Source organism: Notolepis coatsorum (genome assembly GCF_963971535.1).
Source record: "Notolepis coatsorum genome assembly, chromosome: 4".
NCBI classification, from domain to species: Eukaryota; Metazoa; Chordata; class Actinopteri; order Aulopiformes; family Paralepididae; genus Notolepis; species Notolepis coatsorum.
The window spans coordinates 109030337-109050446 of record NC_140168.1 but is presented as its reverse complement, the minus strand read 5'-3'; the positions used below and the strand labels follow the sequence as shown (position 1 = coordinate 109050446).

Genomic DNA, 20110 nt, shown 5'->3' with positions numbered 1-20110 from the left:
GAGACTGTAGACCCGTCTGGTGCTCTCAGAATGGGGCAGTCTTCACAGACTGTAGACCCGTCTGGTGCTCTCAGAATGGGGCAGTCTTCACAGAGACTGTAGGCCCGTCTGGTGCTCTCAGAATGGGGCAGTCTTCACAGACTGTAGACCCGTCTGGTGCTCTCAGAATGGGGCAGTCTTCACAGAGACTGTAGGCCCGTCTGGTGCTCTCAGAATGGGGCAGTCTTCACAGAGACTGGAGGCCTGTCTGGTGCTCTCAGAATGGGGCAGTCTTCACAGAGACTGGAGGCCTGTCTGGTGCTCTCAGAATGGGGCAGTCTTCACAGAGACTGGAGGCCCGTCTGGTGCTCTCAGAATGGGGCAGTCTTCACAGAGACTGTAGACCCGTCTGGTGCTCTCAGAATGGGGCAGTCTTCACAGAGACTGGAGGCCCGTCTGGTGCTCTCAGAATGGGGCAGTCTTCACAGAGACTGGAGGCCTGTCTGGTGCTCTCAGAATGGGGCAGTCTTCACAGACTGTAGACCCGTCTGGTGCTCTCAGAATGGGGCAGTCTTCACAGAGACTGTAGGCCTGTCTGGTGCTCTCAGAATGGGGCATCTTCACAGAGACTGTAGGCCTGTCTGGTGCTCTCAGAATGGGGCAGTCTTCACAGAGACTGTAGGCCCGTCTGGTGCTCTCAGAATGGGGCAGTCTTCACAGACTGTAGGCCCGTCTGGTGCTCTCAGAATGGGGCAGTCTTCACAGACTGTAGACCCGTCTGGTGCTCTCAGAATGGGGCAGTCTTCACAGAGACTGTAGGCCTGTCTGGTGCTCTCAGAATGGGGCATCTTCACAGAGACTGGAGGCCTGTCTGGTGCTCTCAGAATGGGGCAGTCTTCACAGACTGTAGACCCGTCTGGTGCTCTCAGAATGGGGCAGTCTTCACAGACTGTAGACCCGTCTGGTGCTCTCAGAATGGGGCAGTCTTCACAGAGACTGGAGGCCCGTCTGGTGCTCTCAGAATGGGGCAGTCTTCAGAGACTGTAGGCCTGTCTGGTGCTCTCAGAATGGGGCAGTCTTCACAGATACTGGAGGCCTGTCTGGTGCTCTCAGAATGGGGCATCTTCACAGAGACTGTAGGCCTGTCTGGTGCTCTCAGAATGGGGCAGTCTTCATGGAGACTGTAGGCCTGTCTGGTGCTCTCAGAATGGGGCATCTTCACAGAGACTGGAGGCCTGTCTGGTGCTCTCAGAATGGGGCAGTCTTCACAGAGACTGGAGGCCCGTCTGGTGCTCTCAGAATGGGGCAGTCTTCAGAGACTGTAGGCCTGTCTGGTGCTCTCAGAATGGGGCAGTCTTCAGAGACTGTAGGCCTGTCTGGTGCTCTCAGAATGGGGCAGTCTTCACAGAGACTGTAGACCCGTCTGGTGCTCTCAGAATGGGGCAGTCTTCACAGAGACTGGAGGCCCGTCTGGTGCTCTCAGAATGGGGCAGTCTTCATGGAGACTGTAGGCCCCGCTGGTGCTCTCAGAATGGGGCAGTCTTCACAGAGACTGTAGGCCCGTCTGGTGCTCTCAGAATGGGGCAGTCTTCACAGAGACTGTAGACCCGTCTGGTGCTCTCAGAATTGGGCAGTCTTCAGAGACTGTAGGCCCGTCTGGTGCTCTCAGAATGGGGCAGTCTTCACAGACTGTAGGCCCGTCTGGTTCTCTCAGAATGGGGCAGTCTTCACAGAGACTGTAGGCCCGTCTGGTGCTCTCAGAATGGGGCATCTTCACAGAGACTGGAGGACTGTCTGGTGCTCTCAGAATGGGGCATCTTCACAGAGACTGGAGGCCTGTCTGGTGCTCTCAGAATGGGGCAGTCTTCACAGAGACTGGAGGCCTGTCTGGTGCTCTCAGAATGGGGCAGTCTTCACAGAGACTGGAGGCCTGTCTGGTGCTCTCAGAATGGGGCAGTCTTCACAGAGACTGGAGGCCTGTCTGGTGCTCTCAGAATGGGGCAGTCTTCAGAGACTGGAGGCCTGTCTGGTGCTCTCAGAATGGGGCAGTCTTCAGGGAGACTTGGTCCAAAAAATACTGGAGCACATATGGATATAGGACAATAAATGCTTTAACAACGTAATGTTTTCAACGTCTTCATTAGAGTCAAACCAAAGATGGAAGACGCACCATCTTTAATTACGTTTACCTGGACAGTAGGGGTGTAACGTTTACCTGGACAGTAGGGTGTAACGTTTACCTGGACAGTAGGGGTGTAACGTTTACCTGGACAGTAGGGGTGTAACGTTCACCTGGACAGTAGGGGTGTAACGTTTACCTGGACAGTAGGGTGTAACGTTCACCTGGACAGTAGGGGTGTAACGTTTACCTGGACAGTAGGGTGTAACGTTTACCTGGACAGTAGGGTGTAACGTTTACCTGGACAGTAGGGTGTAACGTTTACCTGGACAGTAGGGTGTAACGATTACCTGGACAGTAGGGTGTAACGTTTACCTGGACAGTAGGGTGTAACGTTCACCTGGACAGTAGGGGTGTAACGTTTACCTGGACAGTAGGGTGTAACGTTTACCTGGACAGTAGGGTGTAACGTTTACCTGGACAGTAGGGTGTAACGTTTACCTGGACAGTAGGGTGTAACGATTACCTGGACAGTAGGGGTGTAACGTTTACCTGGACAGTAGGGGTGTAACGTTTACCTGGACAGTAGGGGTGTAACGTTTACCTGGACAGTAGGGGTGTAACGTTTACCTGGACAGTAGGGTGTAACGTTTACCTGGACAGTAGGGTGTAACGTTTACCTGGACAGTAGGGTGTAACGATTACCTGGACAGTAGGGGTGTAACGTTTACCTGGACAGTAGGGTGTAACGATTACCTGGACAGTAGGGGGGTAACGTTTACCTGGACAGTAGGGTGTAACGTTTACCTGGACAGTAGGGTGTAACGTTTACCTGGACAGTAGGGTGTAACATTTACCTGGACAGTAGGGTGTAACGTTTACCTGGACAGTAGGGGTGTAACGTTTACCTGGACAGTAGGGTGTAACGTTTACCTGGACAGTAGGGGGGTAACGTTTACCTGGACAGTAGGGTGTAACGTTTACCTGGACAGTAGGGGGGTAACGTTTACCTGGACAGTAGGGTGTAACGTTTACCTGGACAGTAGGGGTGTAACGTTTACCTGGACAGTAGGGGTGTAACGTTTACCTGGACAGTAGGGGTGTAACGTTCACCTGGACAGTAGGGTGTAACGTTTACCTGGACAGTAGGGTGTAACGTTTACCTGGACAGTAGGGGTGTAACGTTTACCTGGACAGTAGGGTGTAACGATTACCTGGACAGTAGGGGTGTAACGTTTACCTGGACAGTAGGGTGTAACGTTCACCTGGACAGTAGGGGTGTAACGTTTACCTGGACAGTAGGGTGTAACGATTCAACACGTTCACCTGGACAGTAGGGTGTAACGATTACCTGGACAGTAGGGGTGTAATGATTCCACCTCACAATGATTCGATTCGATTACGATTATTCAGGCAACGATTCAATGCATCATGAAATCTTTTCATTTGACCACGATTAGATTAGATTACATTTTCAGTTAATTCCCCAAAAAAATTTTAATACACAAATGTGGCTGGGGGAACTGATTCACTCAGCATGAATGGACTATAGGTCAATAAAAACAATACACAAATTTTCTTTTTCCGATAAATTTCGATTATAATCTATTCCAACATTCAAATCGATGCATCGAATCGAACACATTAGAATCGATGCATTTTGATTAATCGATGCATCGCCTACTGGACAGTAAGCTGGACTGGAAGCAGAACACAGATTCTGTGTTCAAAAAAGCCCAGTCTCGGCTTTTTCATTTGAGGAAGCTTAGATCCTTCGACATCAGCAGGTCACTTGTTTATGTCTTCTATCAAGGTATCCTGGCTAGTGCGGCGGCTGGGTGGCGTAGCGGAGATTGCGCTCGTCACCAATGCAAGAGGCTGCGGTCTCGACTTCCGGAGTCGCCATTTATTATCGTGCAACATTGTTTTGGACGGTAAAAAAAGAGCAGGGGACAATAACTGCCTTCTGAAAACATGCAGGGGACATGTCCCCCCCCCCCATAATTACGCCCCTGGTTTCCTGGATTCAATGGGTTAAACAAGTCAAGAAGAAACATCACAATAAATCAAGAACAAAACAAAAACACCATGAAATCCAAAATAAAATGTAAAATAAATAAATAAATGCTACACTCCCAGACATACCCCACGCGAAGGTAAGGAAAAACTCACTAAAAACCTACAGTAGCAATAGGAAAAAAGCACCACAGGCAATGTGGAGGGGAGAAACCTTAGAAGGGTCGGGTCTCCATCTGGTTGGTCCTCTTATTCACGTCTTGGTCAACATCTGGTTGGTCCTCTTATTCACGTCTTGGTCTCCATCTGGTTGGTCCTCTTATTCACGTCTTGGTCAACATCTGGTTGGTCCTCTTATTCACGTCTTGGTCTCCATCTGGTTGGTCCTCTTATTCACGTCTTGGTCTCCATCTGGTTTGTCCTCTTATTCACGTCTTGGTCTCCATCTGGTTGGTCCTCTTATTCACGTCTTGGTCAACATCTGGTTGGTCCTCTTATTCACGTCTTGGTCTCCATCTGGTTGGTCCTCTTATTCACGTCTTGGTCAACATCTGGTTGGTCCTCTTATTCACGTCTTGGTCTACATCTGGTTTGTCCTCTTATTCACGTCTTGGTCTACATCTGGTTGGTCCTCTTATTCACGTCTTGGTCTCCATCTGGTTGGTCCTCTTATTCACGTCTTGGTCAACATCTGGTTTGTCCTCTTATTCACGTCTTGGTCTCCATCTGGTTGGTCCTCTTATTCACGTCTTGGTCTACATCTGGTTGGTCCTCTTATTCACGTCTTGGTCTCCATCTGGTTTGTCCTCTTATTCACGTCTTGGTCTACATCTGGTTGGTCCTCTTATTCACGTCTTGGTCTCCATCTGGTTTGTCCTCTTATTCACGTCTTGGTCTACATCTGGTTGGTCCTCTTATTCACGTCTTGGTCTCCATCTGGTTTGTCCCCTCTCCCTCCTGGCAGGTATCCACATGGACTCCTGTCCATCATGGGGACGCCCTCCTTCGACATGCTGTGGGCTCGATACACACTGTGGATCCCTATATACATGCTGTCGGTCGCCACAGAAGGTACAGTATGAGAATAGTTCTATCACCAATAGGGATGGGTACCAAATCGACCGAATCACGTCGGTACTACAGAGTACCGATTCACGCGAGATCCACCGGTGCCTCATTTCGGTAATGCAAAAAAAAGTTTAATTTAATTTTTTTTTTTAATAAAGTCCGATGACGTCAACGTTTCGTTTACCACAAAGCGAAACCTATGAAGTGTGCCGCACGTTCACGCGCACAACACACGCTTACCTAGGATTTGACTTAATTCAACAACAAAGCAGTCGGGGCAATGGCAAGCCGAAAATGGTCGCAAGTGTTGTTACACTTTGCAAAGCTAGATGCAGACAACGCTCGCTGCAATATTATATATATATATATATTAACAAATTGTTCCAAATAAATAATAATGATAATAAATAATTCAAAGTTTGGATTTTTAGTTTTTACAACTGGGGTAGGTAGATTAACACATTGTGCGCCATAAACGGCGTAAATCGTTATTGGGATCAATATTAAATTTTTTCGACATGGCATTCTTAACACTTTGGTTGCCTTGGGTTAAATTAATGATATACCATAGATTGCCAGCGCTATTTGTCTATGGAGAAAGTCCCCTTCTTTGCAGGGCTATAACTTTTTAAATTCTATTGCTACATTGCCATTATTAGGGCCCATTCAAAGTCCTATATGTATTGTTCATTGTGTAGCAACGTTAAACTTTTTCATTCACATATTCATAGTAAAGTATGGTCTAATGTATAAGTATGTTTTCATCTCTTTCTGCAACTTTCTCCAGAACGTGATATATAGCCCCAAATGCATTATATTGATGATGAAATACAGTTTGATGGCAATCAGCGCGATATAAAAAATTCCAACTAGACGTACTTCTAGAAGTTACTACACGTCATCTGATGATGACCGGATGGGCGAGGGGGCGTTTATAATTCCGTGGGCAGCGTTATACCAATCATCTAATGTGGGTCAAATGTTGATAAAAGCAGTTAGTATCGAAGATGGTAACGTTACACGCTGAAACTCACCCCAGTCTCCGCGCGCCGTTGGGCGATCATCGTCGAGTAGAAATTTTATCATTATGGGATATATTATTACCCGGTCCATCTCCAGCTTGTATAATGGTATATACGTCCAAATCATGTTGTTTATCGAGTTATTGGCAATCGATCGCTATGTAGAGTGACGAGCTAGAGTGCCGGAACCTATACCGAGTGGCCGGAAGTAATAGGGCCGACCAGCAAAACCTCTACTGCGCTTCCTGTTAAGCGGTTGCGCCGATCGGCCACCAGATGGCGCTCCTGAACCGCCAGAGAGCTCAGTGGGTCCTGCTGATGGATCTCAGGCCAGCGGAGGGGGAATATGAATCCGATTCCAGATTTTTGAAATATTGATATAAGGACGCTGTACAGCGTCCCCCGGCAACTTTAGCATGGCCAGCAATGACGCTGTAAAGCGTTTTTAGGCAGTCAAAGTGTTAATTCATCCAGCCTCCCTCCGGACTGCAGCGGCACCCTGTCTGATATTGCAACGCCTCAATACCGCCGCCTGGTGGATGGTCGGGCGAGTTACACTCACACCAAACCGGAAGTGGCGATCGGTGCATCGAGGAAATTCCTCCGCCAGAGATATATTGTGGCGTGGATCAATATACACACTCGAGTGCATTTGGATCGCTTTCGAAACGCAATAATCTATATGATTTCGGCGTTTATTGAGTCATACAAACCGGAAATGGATCTAGGAGATCGACGTCAAATAATTGGGATCTTTTCGGGCGGCTACGTGGCGTAGTGGGCAAGGCGCTCGCCACGAATGCGGAGACGCTGGGCTCGCCTGTTCGAGCCCAGCGCTCCACATTGCTTTCAGTTTAGCTGGTCGTCCGTACTAATACACATTGGCCGTATTAGGGGGTGGGAAACTGATGGGTGGGGATCGGGCGTTGTGGACAGCGACTCCTACAGGTCGGTTGGTGCGCCTGCGCAGTAGAATCAGGAAGTGTCGGGGGCAGCGTGAGCCTCCCACGCGTTACTCCTCGTCACTGAGAGATCGAGCTGCGCAGGTGAAAAGATGCGACTGCTGTTACCTCAAGTACCGGAGGGGACTTGTGCTATGTATGACTTAGTCCACATTGCAGCCGGCTTGTGGGAGGCAAGAAACAGCGTTCGTGACAGGGGAGGGTTGAATTGGATGATACGAAATTGGGATGGGAGAAAATATAGAAAATGAGAAAAAGTGGATAAAAAAAAAAAAAAAAATAATTGGGATCTTTTTCCTCCAGTCTCATCGGCGAATGGTAAGAGGACACTAACGTTATTTTCAGCCCGATTGTCCATTTCTTTGTTTGCAATCAGTCTGATCAATATATCAACCCATACTAAATAAAGCCGTTACTGACGATCAAGGAATTATAAATGACCCCCCCCTTTCCTTCACACATGATGAAGCATAATGTATACCGATCATATACATTTGAATTTTTTAATATAGCGTGTATGGGAAAGAAACGCCAATCGATATTCTATCATATGAGTCAGGGCCTATAACTAGCGTTTTTGGAATTACAGCAGAAAAGCTTAAAAACACTTATATTCTCGACGGTATTAACACAACAATGTATGAATGAAAAAATATAACATTCCCACATCTGGAACGATAGATACCCGATGTTGAATGGGCCATAGTAATGCAGATATAGCTATAATATTAAAAAGTTATAGCCCTACAAAGAAGGTAAACATCTCCATAGGCTTACAGCGGTGGCAGACTGGGTATAATGATGGGCATACTGCGTGGCAATCAATGTGTTAAGGGCGCTTTCACATATAGTTTTGGTGGACTCGGTGCGGTTCGGGGGGTGAAGTTGCAACCTGGTGGTAGGGTGACCAGGTGTCCCGCTTTTGGTTGTACTGTCCCACCATTTGACGCGTCCCGCATATTGAGAGGATGTCCCTCTTTTCGAAGCAAAAAAAAACATGGGTCTAAAAGCCCCTCCCTACAGTAAACGTAGCAACCCGCCTCTTGTCCACACACATTGCTCTGCTTGTGACGCTACCTCATATCGCAGATCTGATTGGTTAGGTAGTAATTTAGGGCTCTGCTCGTGAGAGTCGTGACTCACTTCCTATATTTGGTCCGCGTTTGGTCCGATGAAGCGAACCGAGACCTACGTTTTCAGGCGGACCAGAGTTTGCGTGTTTGGTCCGCACCAGAGTTCGACTGAGCATTCACACCACCCCAAAAAAAGCGGACTATCCGAGAAAACGAACTCTGGTCCGATAGTCCGGACCAAACTGCTCTGGTGTGAAAGCACCCTAAAACTTTAGAGACTAAAGTACAGAAAAAGGTACCGTTGGGTACCGGTATCGGTTCAAATGTGAACGGTACCCAACCCTAATCACAAACGACTGATGAACTCCACTTTGGGTTTGGTACAGACGGTGTCAGTGGAATTAGGGAACAGCTCTGCCCAAAGTTGGACCAAACGCTGCAACAGTAAAGATCCGTTCAGAATGTTTATGTTGTCAAGTTGAAACCGTCCACTGTTGTTGTATTATTTGGTATTACTCCGTTAAGGCCCACATTAACTATGGAAGACTAGCCTAGGTCTAACTATGGTGTATGACCTCGCAACATAGAGCTGGATGGATGGACATAACAGTTGTAGTGTGTTCCAGTGCGATGTGTAAAGAAGTGAATAAAAGGGAAAAAACAGTGCGAGTGAACAGGAAGTGAGTTGGCACAGCAGACATGAAGAACAGGAAGTATGTGAGGAAAGCACATTCCAACCCTAGTGAGAGAGTGAGAGAGAGAGAGATTATAGTGTGTGTGTGTGTGTCCTTGTTTTCCTACCGTTGTGGGGACCATTTCTTGTTTATCATTGTGGGTACAAGGAGCTATTATCGATAGGGTTAGGTTGAGGTTATGTAAGCCTAGGCATTGTCCAACTAACACCTCTCCCGAAGGCTAACCGGCACTGTCCGCTTCCATTCATTGTGCTAAGCTAGGCTAACATGCAGCCAGATAGCTTTCTACTGAACGCACAGAGAGGAAACTGGTATCTATCTTCTTGTCTCTCTCTGGAGAAGAGGGTAAGCTAATTTCCCAAAATGTTGGCGTGTTCCTTTAAGGTGAGGGATTAGGGAATGAATGCAAGTGTATGGAATGTCCCCACAATGTGTGTGTGTGGTGTGACAAGAGACCATACGCTCAGTAACTATAAATGCAACACTACACGAATCGGTTGAGTTGATATCTCCACACAGGAAACGGAAGGATATCAATTTGCATGCAGGCGGTAGAGTGAGATAACTAACCACTCACGTTAAGAACACATCTACCATGTTGGCATAAAGTAGGTCCTTTCTTATCGTGTGTGTGTGAGATATTAAGTTGCGTAGTTTTAAAAGAAACAAAATTGGCAGTAAACTGCATTACTCAGCTGCAGAACTCGAGAACTGTTAGGAATGTCTGACTCTCTTAACCACTAAGTGTGTCTGACTCTTAACCACCAAAACCTGCACGGACTACAACATATGAAGTATATCAGGCCAGTTAGGGTACCTTGTGTATACTGCACCTTGTGTGTACTGCACCTTGTGTGTACTGCACCCTGTGTATACTGCACCCTGTGTGTACTGCACCTTGTGTATACTGCACCCTGTGTATACTGCACCCTGTGTATACTGCACCTTGTGTATACTGCACCCTGTGTATACTGCACCGTGTATACTGCACCTTGTGTGTACTGCACCTCGTGTATACTGTACCTTGTGTGTACTGCACCTTGTGTATACTGCACCCTGTGTATACTGCACCCTGTGTATACTGCACCTTGTGTGTACTGCACCTTGTGTATACTGCACCCTGTGTATACTGCACCTTGTGTGTACTGCACCTTGTGTATACTGCACCCTGTGTATACTGTTTACTTTTATTCTTACTGATCATAGTATATATTCAGATTAAAATGTTCTTATTGCCTATATTTATTTATTGTAACATAATATAAATAAGCACCTTTGTTTACACTGTTTATTTTTCTCTCATATTTTTATATTCAGATCTAATTCTATGGCCTATATTTATGTCTTTCTACCATTACCCTGCCCATACCTGTACCTCCCCTCCCCCCTGCTGCTATTACCCTGCCCATACCTATACCTCCCCTCCCCCCGCCGCTATAGTGGCTGAATTTGCCCAAGGGGATCACTAAAGGAACATCTCATCTTAGTCGTGAATACAGTTGTGGCTGTATTAATAATAATAAGTGTGCTGCCGTGGATAATGAATGTTTCCATGTCTTTTCCAGGCCTAACGATATACCAAGCCTTGCCTTACTTTGAGCTGATGGGGAGGCCCTCGCTGCAGCTGCACAGACCTGCGTCCAGCCTCCTCCCCTTTCTGCTGAAGGCCTACCTACCTCTCCTCGCAGTGGGTAAGATAACGGCTCCTCCCCTTTCTGCTGAAGGCCTACCTACCTCTCCTCGCAGTGGGTAAGATAACGGCTCCTCCCCTTTCTGCTGAAGGCCTACCTACCTCTCCTCGCAGTGGGTAAGATAACGGCTCCTCCCATTTCTGCTGAAGGCCTACCTACCTCTCCTCGCAGTGGGTAAGATAACGGCTCCTCCCCTTTCCGCCTAAGGCCTACCTACCTCTCCTCGCAGTGGGTAAGATAACGGCTCCTCCCCTTTCTGCTGAAGGCCTACCTACCTCTCCTCGCAGTGGGTAAGATAACGGCTCCTCCCATTTCTGCTGAAGGCCTACCTACCTCTCCTCGCAGTGGGTAAGATAATGGCTCCTCCCCTTTCCGCCTAAGGCCTACCTACCTCTCCTCGCAGTGGGTAAGATAACGGCTCCTCCCCTTTCTGCTGAAGGCCTACCTACCTCTCCTCGCAGTGGGTAAGATAACGGCTCCTCCCCTTTCTGCTGAAGGCCTACCTACCTCTCCTCGCAGTGGGTAAGATAACGGCTCCTCCCCTTTCTGCTGAAGGCCTACCTACCTCTCCTCGCAGTGGGTAAGATAACGGCTCCTCCCCTTTCCGCCTAAGGCCTACCTACCTCTCCTCGCAGTGGGTAAGATAACGGCTCCTCCCCTTTCCGCCTAAGGCCTACCTACCTCTCCTCGCAGTGGGTAAGATAACGGCTCCTCCCCTTTCCGCCTAAAGGCCTCTACATGCTACAGCAACTTCAAAGCAACTTCAACACAACATCAGCGCGATTTCAGCACGGTTGTTGTTTAGGGTCTCGTAGACTGTGTTGCGAGGAATCTGCGTACATGTCTCCAAAATCTAACCTAAACAACCGTTGCGTTGATATTGCGTAGCAGTGATTGGTTGGTTAGGGAATGGGGGCGGGGCTGTCATAGAATAATATAGGTCTCGCAGAGAATACCATCCGCCATTGTTGTAGCCAGCCAGCGTTGATGCTAAATAATTAGCGTCACATAGCTGGCCTTTTTCTGAAAACCAAAGCACATATTGTTCCATAGCATACGCCTTCAGTTGATCATGACAAATCCTCTCTTACCTTGACGATAAAAAAGCCTCCATAATTTAGTAAATAAAGCTGTAGCCAGCCAGCTAGCATTGGTGCTATACAAAATGCTATCCACATTAGCTACATAGCTAACCAACTAAATACAATGGTATCCTGAGGTAACTTTAACGTTAAATACAACGTTTGCTAGTCGAAATGACTGGACACACACAGGGACAAGTTAAACATCAATCAATTAATTTATTCCAATAGGTAGTTTGAGCTGCATGTGAGCCGGTCTTTCTCTCCTCTCCATTGGAAACTAATGAAGTTACGTTAAAAAGCAAAGAACCGGCTGACAAAAGTTAAGCTGCTAGCAACAGACACTATAATACTTCTGGTCGGGGAATTTCAAAATAAAAGAGCGACGACTAAAAGCACCGGAAATACGTTTATTTTGTACATTATCTAACGTTAACACGAACCTAAACTAACTTTAGATTAGTTTAGGTTCGTGTAGTGTTAGATATTGTAAAAAATAAACGTATTTACGGTGCTTTTAGACTCGCTCTTTTATTTTGAAACCCCCCGCCCGGAAGTAAAAATTATGCTTATTTTTCTGCTTGTTATCAATGGGTTGGTTGAGAAGGGAAGCGTCATCTATCTAGGGAACCTAGCTACATACGGGGTACAACGTTACATAGGCTGCGCGTTGATTTTGCAGAAGCATAAAGGTAGAATGTCTGCAACACTGTTGCTTTGTCGATGTTGTGTTGAAGTTGCTTTGAATTTGCTGTAGCATGCAGAGGCCTTAAGGCCTACCTACCTCTCCTCGCAGTGGGTAAGATAACGGCTCCTCCCCTTTCCGCCTAAGGCCTACCTACCTCTCCTCGCAGTGGGTAAGATAACGGCTCCTCCACTTTCCGCCTAAGGCCTACCTACCTCTCCTTGCAGTGGGTAAGATAACGGCTCCTCCCCTTTCTGCGGAAGGCCCATCTACCTCTCCTTGCAGTGGGTAAGATCATGGCTCCTCCCAGGCCCTGGCAAAGCCCGGGGTCAGCCCTATGTTCCCACATTTCTAAGATTTTTCCCCACTCAAAATTAGGCCCTATGTTCCCACATTTCTAAGATTCTTCTCAAAAATAAGCCCTATGTTCCCACATTTCTAAGATTCTTCTCAAAATTAGGCCCTATGTTCCCACATTTCTAAGATTCTTCACAAAATTAGGCCCTATGTTCCCACATTTCTAAGATTCTTCTCAAAATTAGGCCCTATGTTCCCACAGACCAATGGTCCTACAGCCCTATGTTCCCGGACAAACCCTCTACTACCAGAGGACAATTGGATAAAAGTTTGGGTGTAATTGGCTACCAAATTAAGAGAGGGGGATAAAATCAGATACAAATTTATGAAAAAAGGAAATGTGGGAACATAGGGCTGAGGGAACATAGGGCTGTGGGAACATATGGCTGAGGGAACATATGGCTAACATAGGGCTGTGGGAACATAGGGCTGAGGGAACATAGGGCTGTGGGAACATAGGGCTGTAGGAACATAGGGCTGTGGGAACATAGGGCTGTAGGAACATAGGGCTGTGGGAACATATGGCTAACATATGGCTGTGGGAACATATGGCTAACATATGGCTGTGGGAACATATGGCTAACATAGGGCTGTGGGAACATATGGCTAACATAGGGCTGTGGGAACATAGGGCTGTGGGAACATAGGGCTGTGGGAACATACAGTAGGGCTGAGGGAACATAGGGCTGTATGAACATAGGGCTGTGGGAACATAGGGCTGAGGGAACATAGGGCTGTGTGAACATAGGGCTGTGGGAACATAGGGCTGAGGGAACATAGGGCTGTAGGAACATAGGGCTGAGGGAACATAGGGCTGAGGGAACATAGGGCTGTAGGAACATAGGGCTGAGGGAACATAGGGCTGTAGGAACATAGGGCTGTAGGAACATAGGGCTGTAGGAACATAGGGCTGAGGGAACATAGGGCTGAGGGAACATAGGGCTGTGGGAACATAGGGCTGTAGGAACATAGGGCTGTAGGAACATAGGGCTGAGGGAACATAGGGCTGTGGGAACATAGGGCTGTAGGAACATATTGCTGTCGGAACATAGGGCTGAGGGAACATAGGGCTGAGGGAACATAGGGCTGTGGGAACATAGGGCTGTATGAACATAGGGCTGTGGGAACATAGGGCTGTAGGAACATAGGGCTGAGGGAACATAGGGCTGAGGGAACATAGGGCTGTGGGAACATAGGGCTGAGGGAACATAGGGCTGTGGGAACATAGGGCTGTGGGAACATAGGGCTGTGGGAACATAGGGCTGTAGGAACATAGGGCTGTAGGAACATAGGGCTGAGGGAACATAGGGCTGTATGAACATAGGGCTGTAGGAACATAGGGCTGTAGGAACATAGAGCTGAGGGAACATAGGGCTGAGGGAACATAGGGCTGTGTGAACATAGGGCTGTGGGAACATAGGGCTGTGGGAACATAGGGCTGTGTGAACATAGGGCTGTGTGAACATAGGGCTGAGGGAACATAGGGCTGTAGGAACATAGGGCTGAGGGAACATAGGGCTGAGGGAACATAGGGCTGAGGGAACATAGGGCTGAGGGAACATAGAGCTGAGGGAACATAGAGCTGAGGGAACATAGGGCTGTGTGAACATAGGGCTGAGGGAACATAGGGCTGTAGGAACATAGGGCTGTGGGAACATAGAGCTGAGGGAACATAGAGCTGAGGGAACATAGAGCTGAGGGAACATAGGGCTGTGTGAACATAGAGCTGAGGGAACATAGGGCTGTGTGAACATAGGGCTGAGGCAACATAGGGCTGTGGGAACATAGGGCTGTGGGAACATAGAGCTGAGGGAACATAGGGCTGTGTGAACATAGGGCTGTGGGAACATAGGGCTGTGGGAACATAGGGCTGAGGGAACATAGGGCTGTAGGAACATAGGGCTGTGTGAACATAGGGCTGTGGGAACATAGGGCTGTGGGAACATAGGGCTGTAGGAACATAGGGCTGTAGGAACATAGGGCTGTGGGAACATAGGGCTGTGGGAACATAGGGCTGTGGGAACATAGGGCTGAGGGAACATAGGGCTGTGGGAACATAGGGCTGTGGGAACATAGGGCTGTGGGAACATAGGGCTGTAGGAACATAGAGCTGAGGGAACATAGGGCTGAGGGAACATAGGGCTGTAGGAACATAGGGCTGTGGGAACATAGGGCTGTGGGAACATAGGGCTGTAGGAACATAGGGCTGTGTGAACATAGGGCTGAGGGAACATAGGGCTGTGGGAACATAGGGCTGTGTGAACATAGGGCTGAGGGAACATAGGGCTGAAGGAACATAGGGCTGTGTGAACATAGGGCTGTAGGAACATAGGGCTGTGAGAACATAGGGCTGTGGGAACATAGGCACGCTCCCCAATGCCCAGCTCCCTTATCCAGGAAATAGCTTCAGCATGACGTAAGTGGAGGGAGGGTTTGTGGTTCAAATACAAGCGTGTGAGTTCTTCTGAATTACACACAAAAGCTCAGTCCCAATGTAGAAGGGATATCTGATGGTAAGACTCTGCACCCACTCTCAAATCCCTCGATGGACGATGTGTTCTTATAATGCCACAGATGACGGGTGTCTTTTCATATTGGTCTGCTAGTCTGGTGGAAGAGCAGAACACTAAGTGACATGTCGTCTCGTCTCCTCCCGTCTAGGAGCTTCAGTTACAGTGTGGCAGCTACTCAAGGAGAGAAGACAACAGCTGGACATCTGGAATAAGAAGTTGAAAAGAAAATGACACTGGAAAAACCTTGGGAGTCAAAAACAGTTTTGACAAGTTTTAAAATGTAGCCTTCAAGTCTTCTTGTAACCGTGTTAACAGATGTTAAATGGAGGCGTCGCCACAAAACAAGGTTACATCTGGTTTAGTAGAGCCTTGGGTCAACGTACACGCGTCAGTATTACTGGTTGGATATGCTGCCACTGTGCTATAATGTGCATATTATGTTTGCATAAGGTTATACTGAGGTGCATATTATGTTTGCATAAGGTTATACTGAGAGGTGGATATTATGTTTGCATACGGTTATACTGAGGTGGATATTATGTTTGCATAAGGTTATACTGAGGTGGATATTATGTTTGCATACGGTTATACTGAGAGGTGGATATTATGTTTGCATAAGGTTATACTGAGGTGGATATTATGTTTGCATAAGGTTATACTGAGGTGGATATTATGTTTGCATACGGTTATACTGAGGTGGATATTATGTTTGCATAAGGTTATACTGAGGTGGATATTATGTTTGCATAAGGTTATACTGAGAGGTGGATATTATGTTTGGATAAGGTTCTACTAGGGATGTTCGATATTGGCTTTTTTACCGATATCCAATATACCGATATTGTCCAACTCTTAATTTACGATACCGATATATGCGGGGTTCCCCCCCCCCCCCCCCCCCCCCCCAAAAACGGAATAATTTCAGGTAATTAACATTACATATATCTTGTCGTGGAATTAACACAATATTATGCATACTTTGACAATAAATAAAATAAGAATTTGTTCTTACTTGCTTGCCTGGGTAAATAAAGGTTAAATAAATGTAAAAACTAAAAAAAACTATACCGATATTTTCCGATATTACACTTTAATGCCAATATCGGTAGGCTGATAATATCGGACATCCCTAGGTTCTACTGAACGAGGTTCTACTGTTTGCCTAAGGTTCTACTGAACGAGATGAATCTTGTTTTGTGGTGTTGCAGCATTCAATATTTTGGGACCAGGCACTAAGAGGTCTTTCTTGCTCTCACCCCCCCCCCCCTACAGGACCAAAGAATGTTGTTGTATTTAAAAAAAAACATCACTGTGCCAATATTTCCAATGTTCAGTATAGTTTACTTGGTTATTCTATATACCTGATTAATATGTGTAGATGTACATAAAATATAATGTGTAGTTGAAGATAGTGTATTGTTTTGGACCTCAACATCCAGCCTGCAAACTAAACTAATTCTTTCATATATTTTAGACCCAATCTGGGATTTATTTGACCGTCAAAAATGTTGGGTTACATTCACACTCATTCTTGAAGAGTTTGATTTGCAAAATGGAAAATATACTCTTTGGAACTTTCTTGTACCCGTTGTAAATCTAGAATATTAGATTTTTTTTTTTATTCCAGTGCTTACAAACAACACCAACGTCAACAAACCTTTTACAGAACACAAAACAGAGAATACATTTAAAAACTCATATTATCTGTTGTCTAGTGTTAAGTGATTGTAAATGCTCAAAAGGTAAATGGTGCATTTATATAGCAGCTTTTATCCAAAGCGCTTTACAATTTGTTCCTCACATTTGACCCGTTCACACACTGACGGCAGAGGCGACCATGCGAGGTGCCAACCTGCTCATCGGGAGCAGTGCCTTGCTCAAGGACACTTCGACACGCTGCCCGAGAGGAGCGGGAATCGAACCTCTACCTCCCGAGCCACTGTCGCCCCATTGTACCAATGAAAAAGTTATATTATATCTTTGTGCCAAATGTGTGACTGCAATGGTGTTCCACCTTCTATTATACAAACAAACAATACACAATTGATCACAAAAAGATGATGAATGTCTCCATTCTTATTTATTTAACATTTTTGTTTACATTTGGATCACTGACAGGGCCTTTAATGTCACTGTAAAGCGGTTGTACGCTGGAATGTTTCAAGACCTTGGATAGTTCCCACACCTTCATCCGCTCCAGGTTCTCGGAGCACTGGGGCGCGCTGGTGTCCTCCTACACCTTCACATGGAAATATACCAACGGCAACAGACCTCGATCCACAAGTGATCTTTTATTGGAATACATCAGCTGTTGAAACGTTGGTATATTTCCACATTAACCCTTTCACTGCCACACGACAGAAGGTTAACCCTTTACTATCACACAACCGACAGCGATGCGCCATCATTAGCTCCGCATCCCTTCTGTATTGTCACAGTGAAAGGGTTAACCGGCTGTCATGTGGCAGTGAAAGGGTTAAAGGTGTAGCGGCACAAATACCAGTGTGCTCTAGTGTTCTGTGTGACAATACAAAGAACAAAGGCGGTGTGTGTAGGGTTGCCGCGGTGATGAGAAATGTCCTTATGACATCACCGGTGAAACTAGACATTTTACAAAATGATGCTCAATATCTAGTTAGTAGAGCGCTCATTTTGATCTTTGACGTTATGCGGCTACATTGATCCGCTGTGTCTGTCTGTCCACATCGGTTTTTAATCCATTTGTTGGACAGACAAGAGTTAACATTACGTTCTAGTAAAAAAAAATAAACCAACGGACAGTAATACTTTCCACTATTTAGAGCCTCCTTTATCTCCTTCACGCAGAGTTAAATCTTTCACTGCCACACTACCAAACGGTTAACCCTTTCACTGTGACAATACACAGAAGGAACCCTTTCACTGCCACACTACAGCAGGTTAACCCTTTACTATCACACTACAGACGGTGGGGGGGGGGGGGGGGGGGGGGCGGTATCACCGATGAGCCCAGCAGTACGTCACATGTTCAGACGCGTCAACACTTGACAGCTCGTCTACGACAGAACAGCTAGAGGCCATCTCAACAGCCCGCTGACATGATGCCCCCAGTTAACCCTTCACTACCACACTACAGAATGTTAACCCTTTCACTACCACACTACAGAAGGTTAACCTTTCACTACCACACTACAGAAGGTTAACCTTTCACTACCACACTACAGCAGGTTAACCCTTTCACTACCACACTACAGAAGGTTAACCGTTCACTACAACACTACAGAAGGTTAACCTTTCACTACCACACTACAGAAGGTTAACCTTTCACTACCACACTACAGAAGGTTAACCTTTCACTACCACACTACAGAAGGTTAACCTTTCACTACCACACTACAGAATGTTAACCCTTTCACTACCACACTACAGATGGTTAACCTTTCACTACCACACTACAGACGGTTAACCTGTAGTGAAAGGGTTAACCTTCTGTAGTGTGGTTGTGAACGGGTTAACCCTTTGTTGTGTGGTAGTGAAAGGGTTAACCTGTAGTGTTGCAGTGAAAGGGTTAACCTTCTGTATTGTCGCAGTGAAAGGGTTAACCCTTTGGTAGTGTGGTAGTGAAAGGTCGGTCAGTCGAAGAGTGTGAGAGTGCGACACTGTACTATTGTACTTAATTTATGCCTATTCTTATGTCTGCATGTTTACATTGCACTACTTTTATTGTCTTTTATACCCATTCTTATGTCTGCAATTTATGCATGTTTTTTTATTATGTCAATCTGTGTGCTGATTTTATGCCTATGTTCATTTTTTTTTTTTTTTTTTTTATTGATCTTTTTCCCCTTCCATTTTCCTCCGATTTTCTCCCATCCCAATGTTAGTCGTTATGCCAATTCCCAATCCCCTTCCTGGTCGCTGCGCACTTACCCCCCACAGTCAGATCATCTGGGAGAGTGGAGGCTATCACGTGCTTCCTCCGACACACGTCCAGCCAATCACCGCTTCTTTTCACCTGGCAGCGCGGATCCTCCCTGAGAGGGCGTAGCGTGTGGAAGGATCACACTATCCCACTCAGGTCCTATCCGCGCTTAGCAGGCGCCTATGTTCATTTTATACAAATTGCTGTGGGGCACTCTGGACTGCGGTCCATGTGTGAAACGTGCTATATAGATAGTTATTATTAATATTTATTATTGTTATATTGTAGAAATGTGTGCATTGAAATGTCTGTAAAGTCTCGACAACATAGAAAATGAGAGACGACCTCAATTGTCTTTTCAAGAATAAATAAAGGTTGATGAAACGCTGTGGTGCTGACGTGAGTACGGGAGGAGACTGGGTGTGCTGTGGTCTCCTGGACTACCAGCCGTACGCTCTGGTCCAGACGCCTTTCTTCCTGAACTCAGGGGAGGACTTCAGGGCCAGCAAGGCAGCTGCAACAGGACAGGACACAAGAAGATCAAAAAAAAAATATTATTGCACTGCACACGTTAGAACTGTATATATAGTCATCTTTATTTTAGTCATCATATTTTATTCTATGCTAAATGTATTTTTATTATTGGAAGCTGCTATGGTCGAGGGACCACAATAAATAGAATTGCACTCTTCTTGCTGTAAAGTACAGAAATAAGTGACAATAAAGGAATCTGAATCTGAAGACACAAAGACACTCAGAGTAACTCATTGTTACTCTCTTGTTTCGCCAGTACAGTGCAGTCTTAATAGTTTTAGATTAAGTAACAGTTTGTGTATTTAACAGAATGGTACATCCCTTGCTTCTGAAATAGTTTGGTGTGTCGTGTCAGCATCTCTAACTTGGAATTGGCCTCAAGTTGTACCTTTTATGAGGATGATACATTTTTC

General features: G+C 46.3%; 2 protein-coding genes across 2 annotated transcripts in view; one reads left to right on the top strand and one right to left on the bottom strand.

Annotated features, from left to right (window-relative positions):
* Positions 1-18101, top strand: part of hacd4 (3-hydroxyacyl-CoA dehydratase 4) — a 31750-nt gene extending 13649 nt beyond the window's left edge. The window contains exons 5-7 of the mRNA XM_084312735.1: positions 5079-5185; positions 10500-10625; positions 15411-18101. Of these exons, the coding sequence (XP_084168861.1) occupies positions 5079-5185; positions 10500-10625; positions 15411-15493 (316 nt within the window). The 3' untranslated portion in view covers positions 15494-18101. The remainder of the gene's footprint in view (positions 1-5078; positions 5186-10499; positions 10626-15410) is intronic.
* A 674-nt stretch (positions 18102-18775) lies between these two features.
* Positions 18776-20110, bottom strand: part of focad (focadhesin) — a gene marked incomplete at its 5' end in the record, with an annotated part of 227009 nt that continues 225674 nt past the window's right edge. Inside the window, one exon of the mRNA XM_084312069.1 lies at positions 18776-19677. Coding sequence (XP_084168195.1) covers positions 19604-19677 — 74 coding nt within the window. The 3' untranslated portion in view covers positions 18776-19603. The remainder of the gene's footprint in view (positions 19678-20110) is intronic.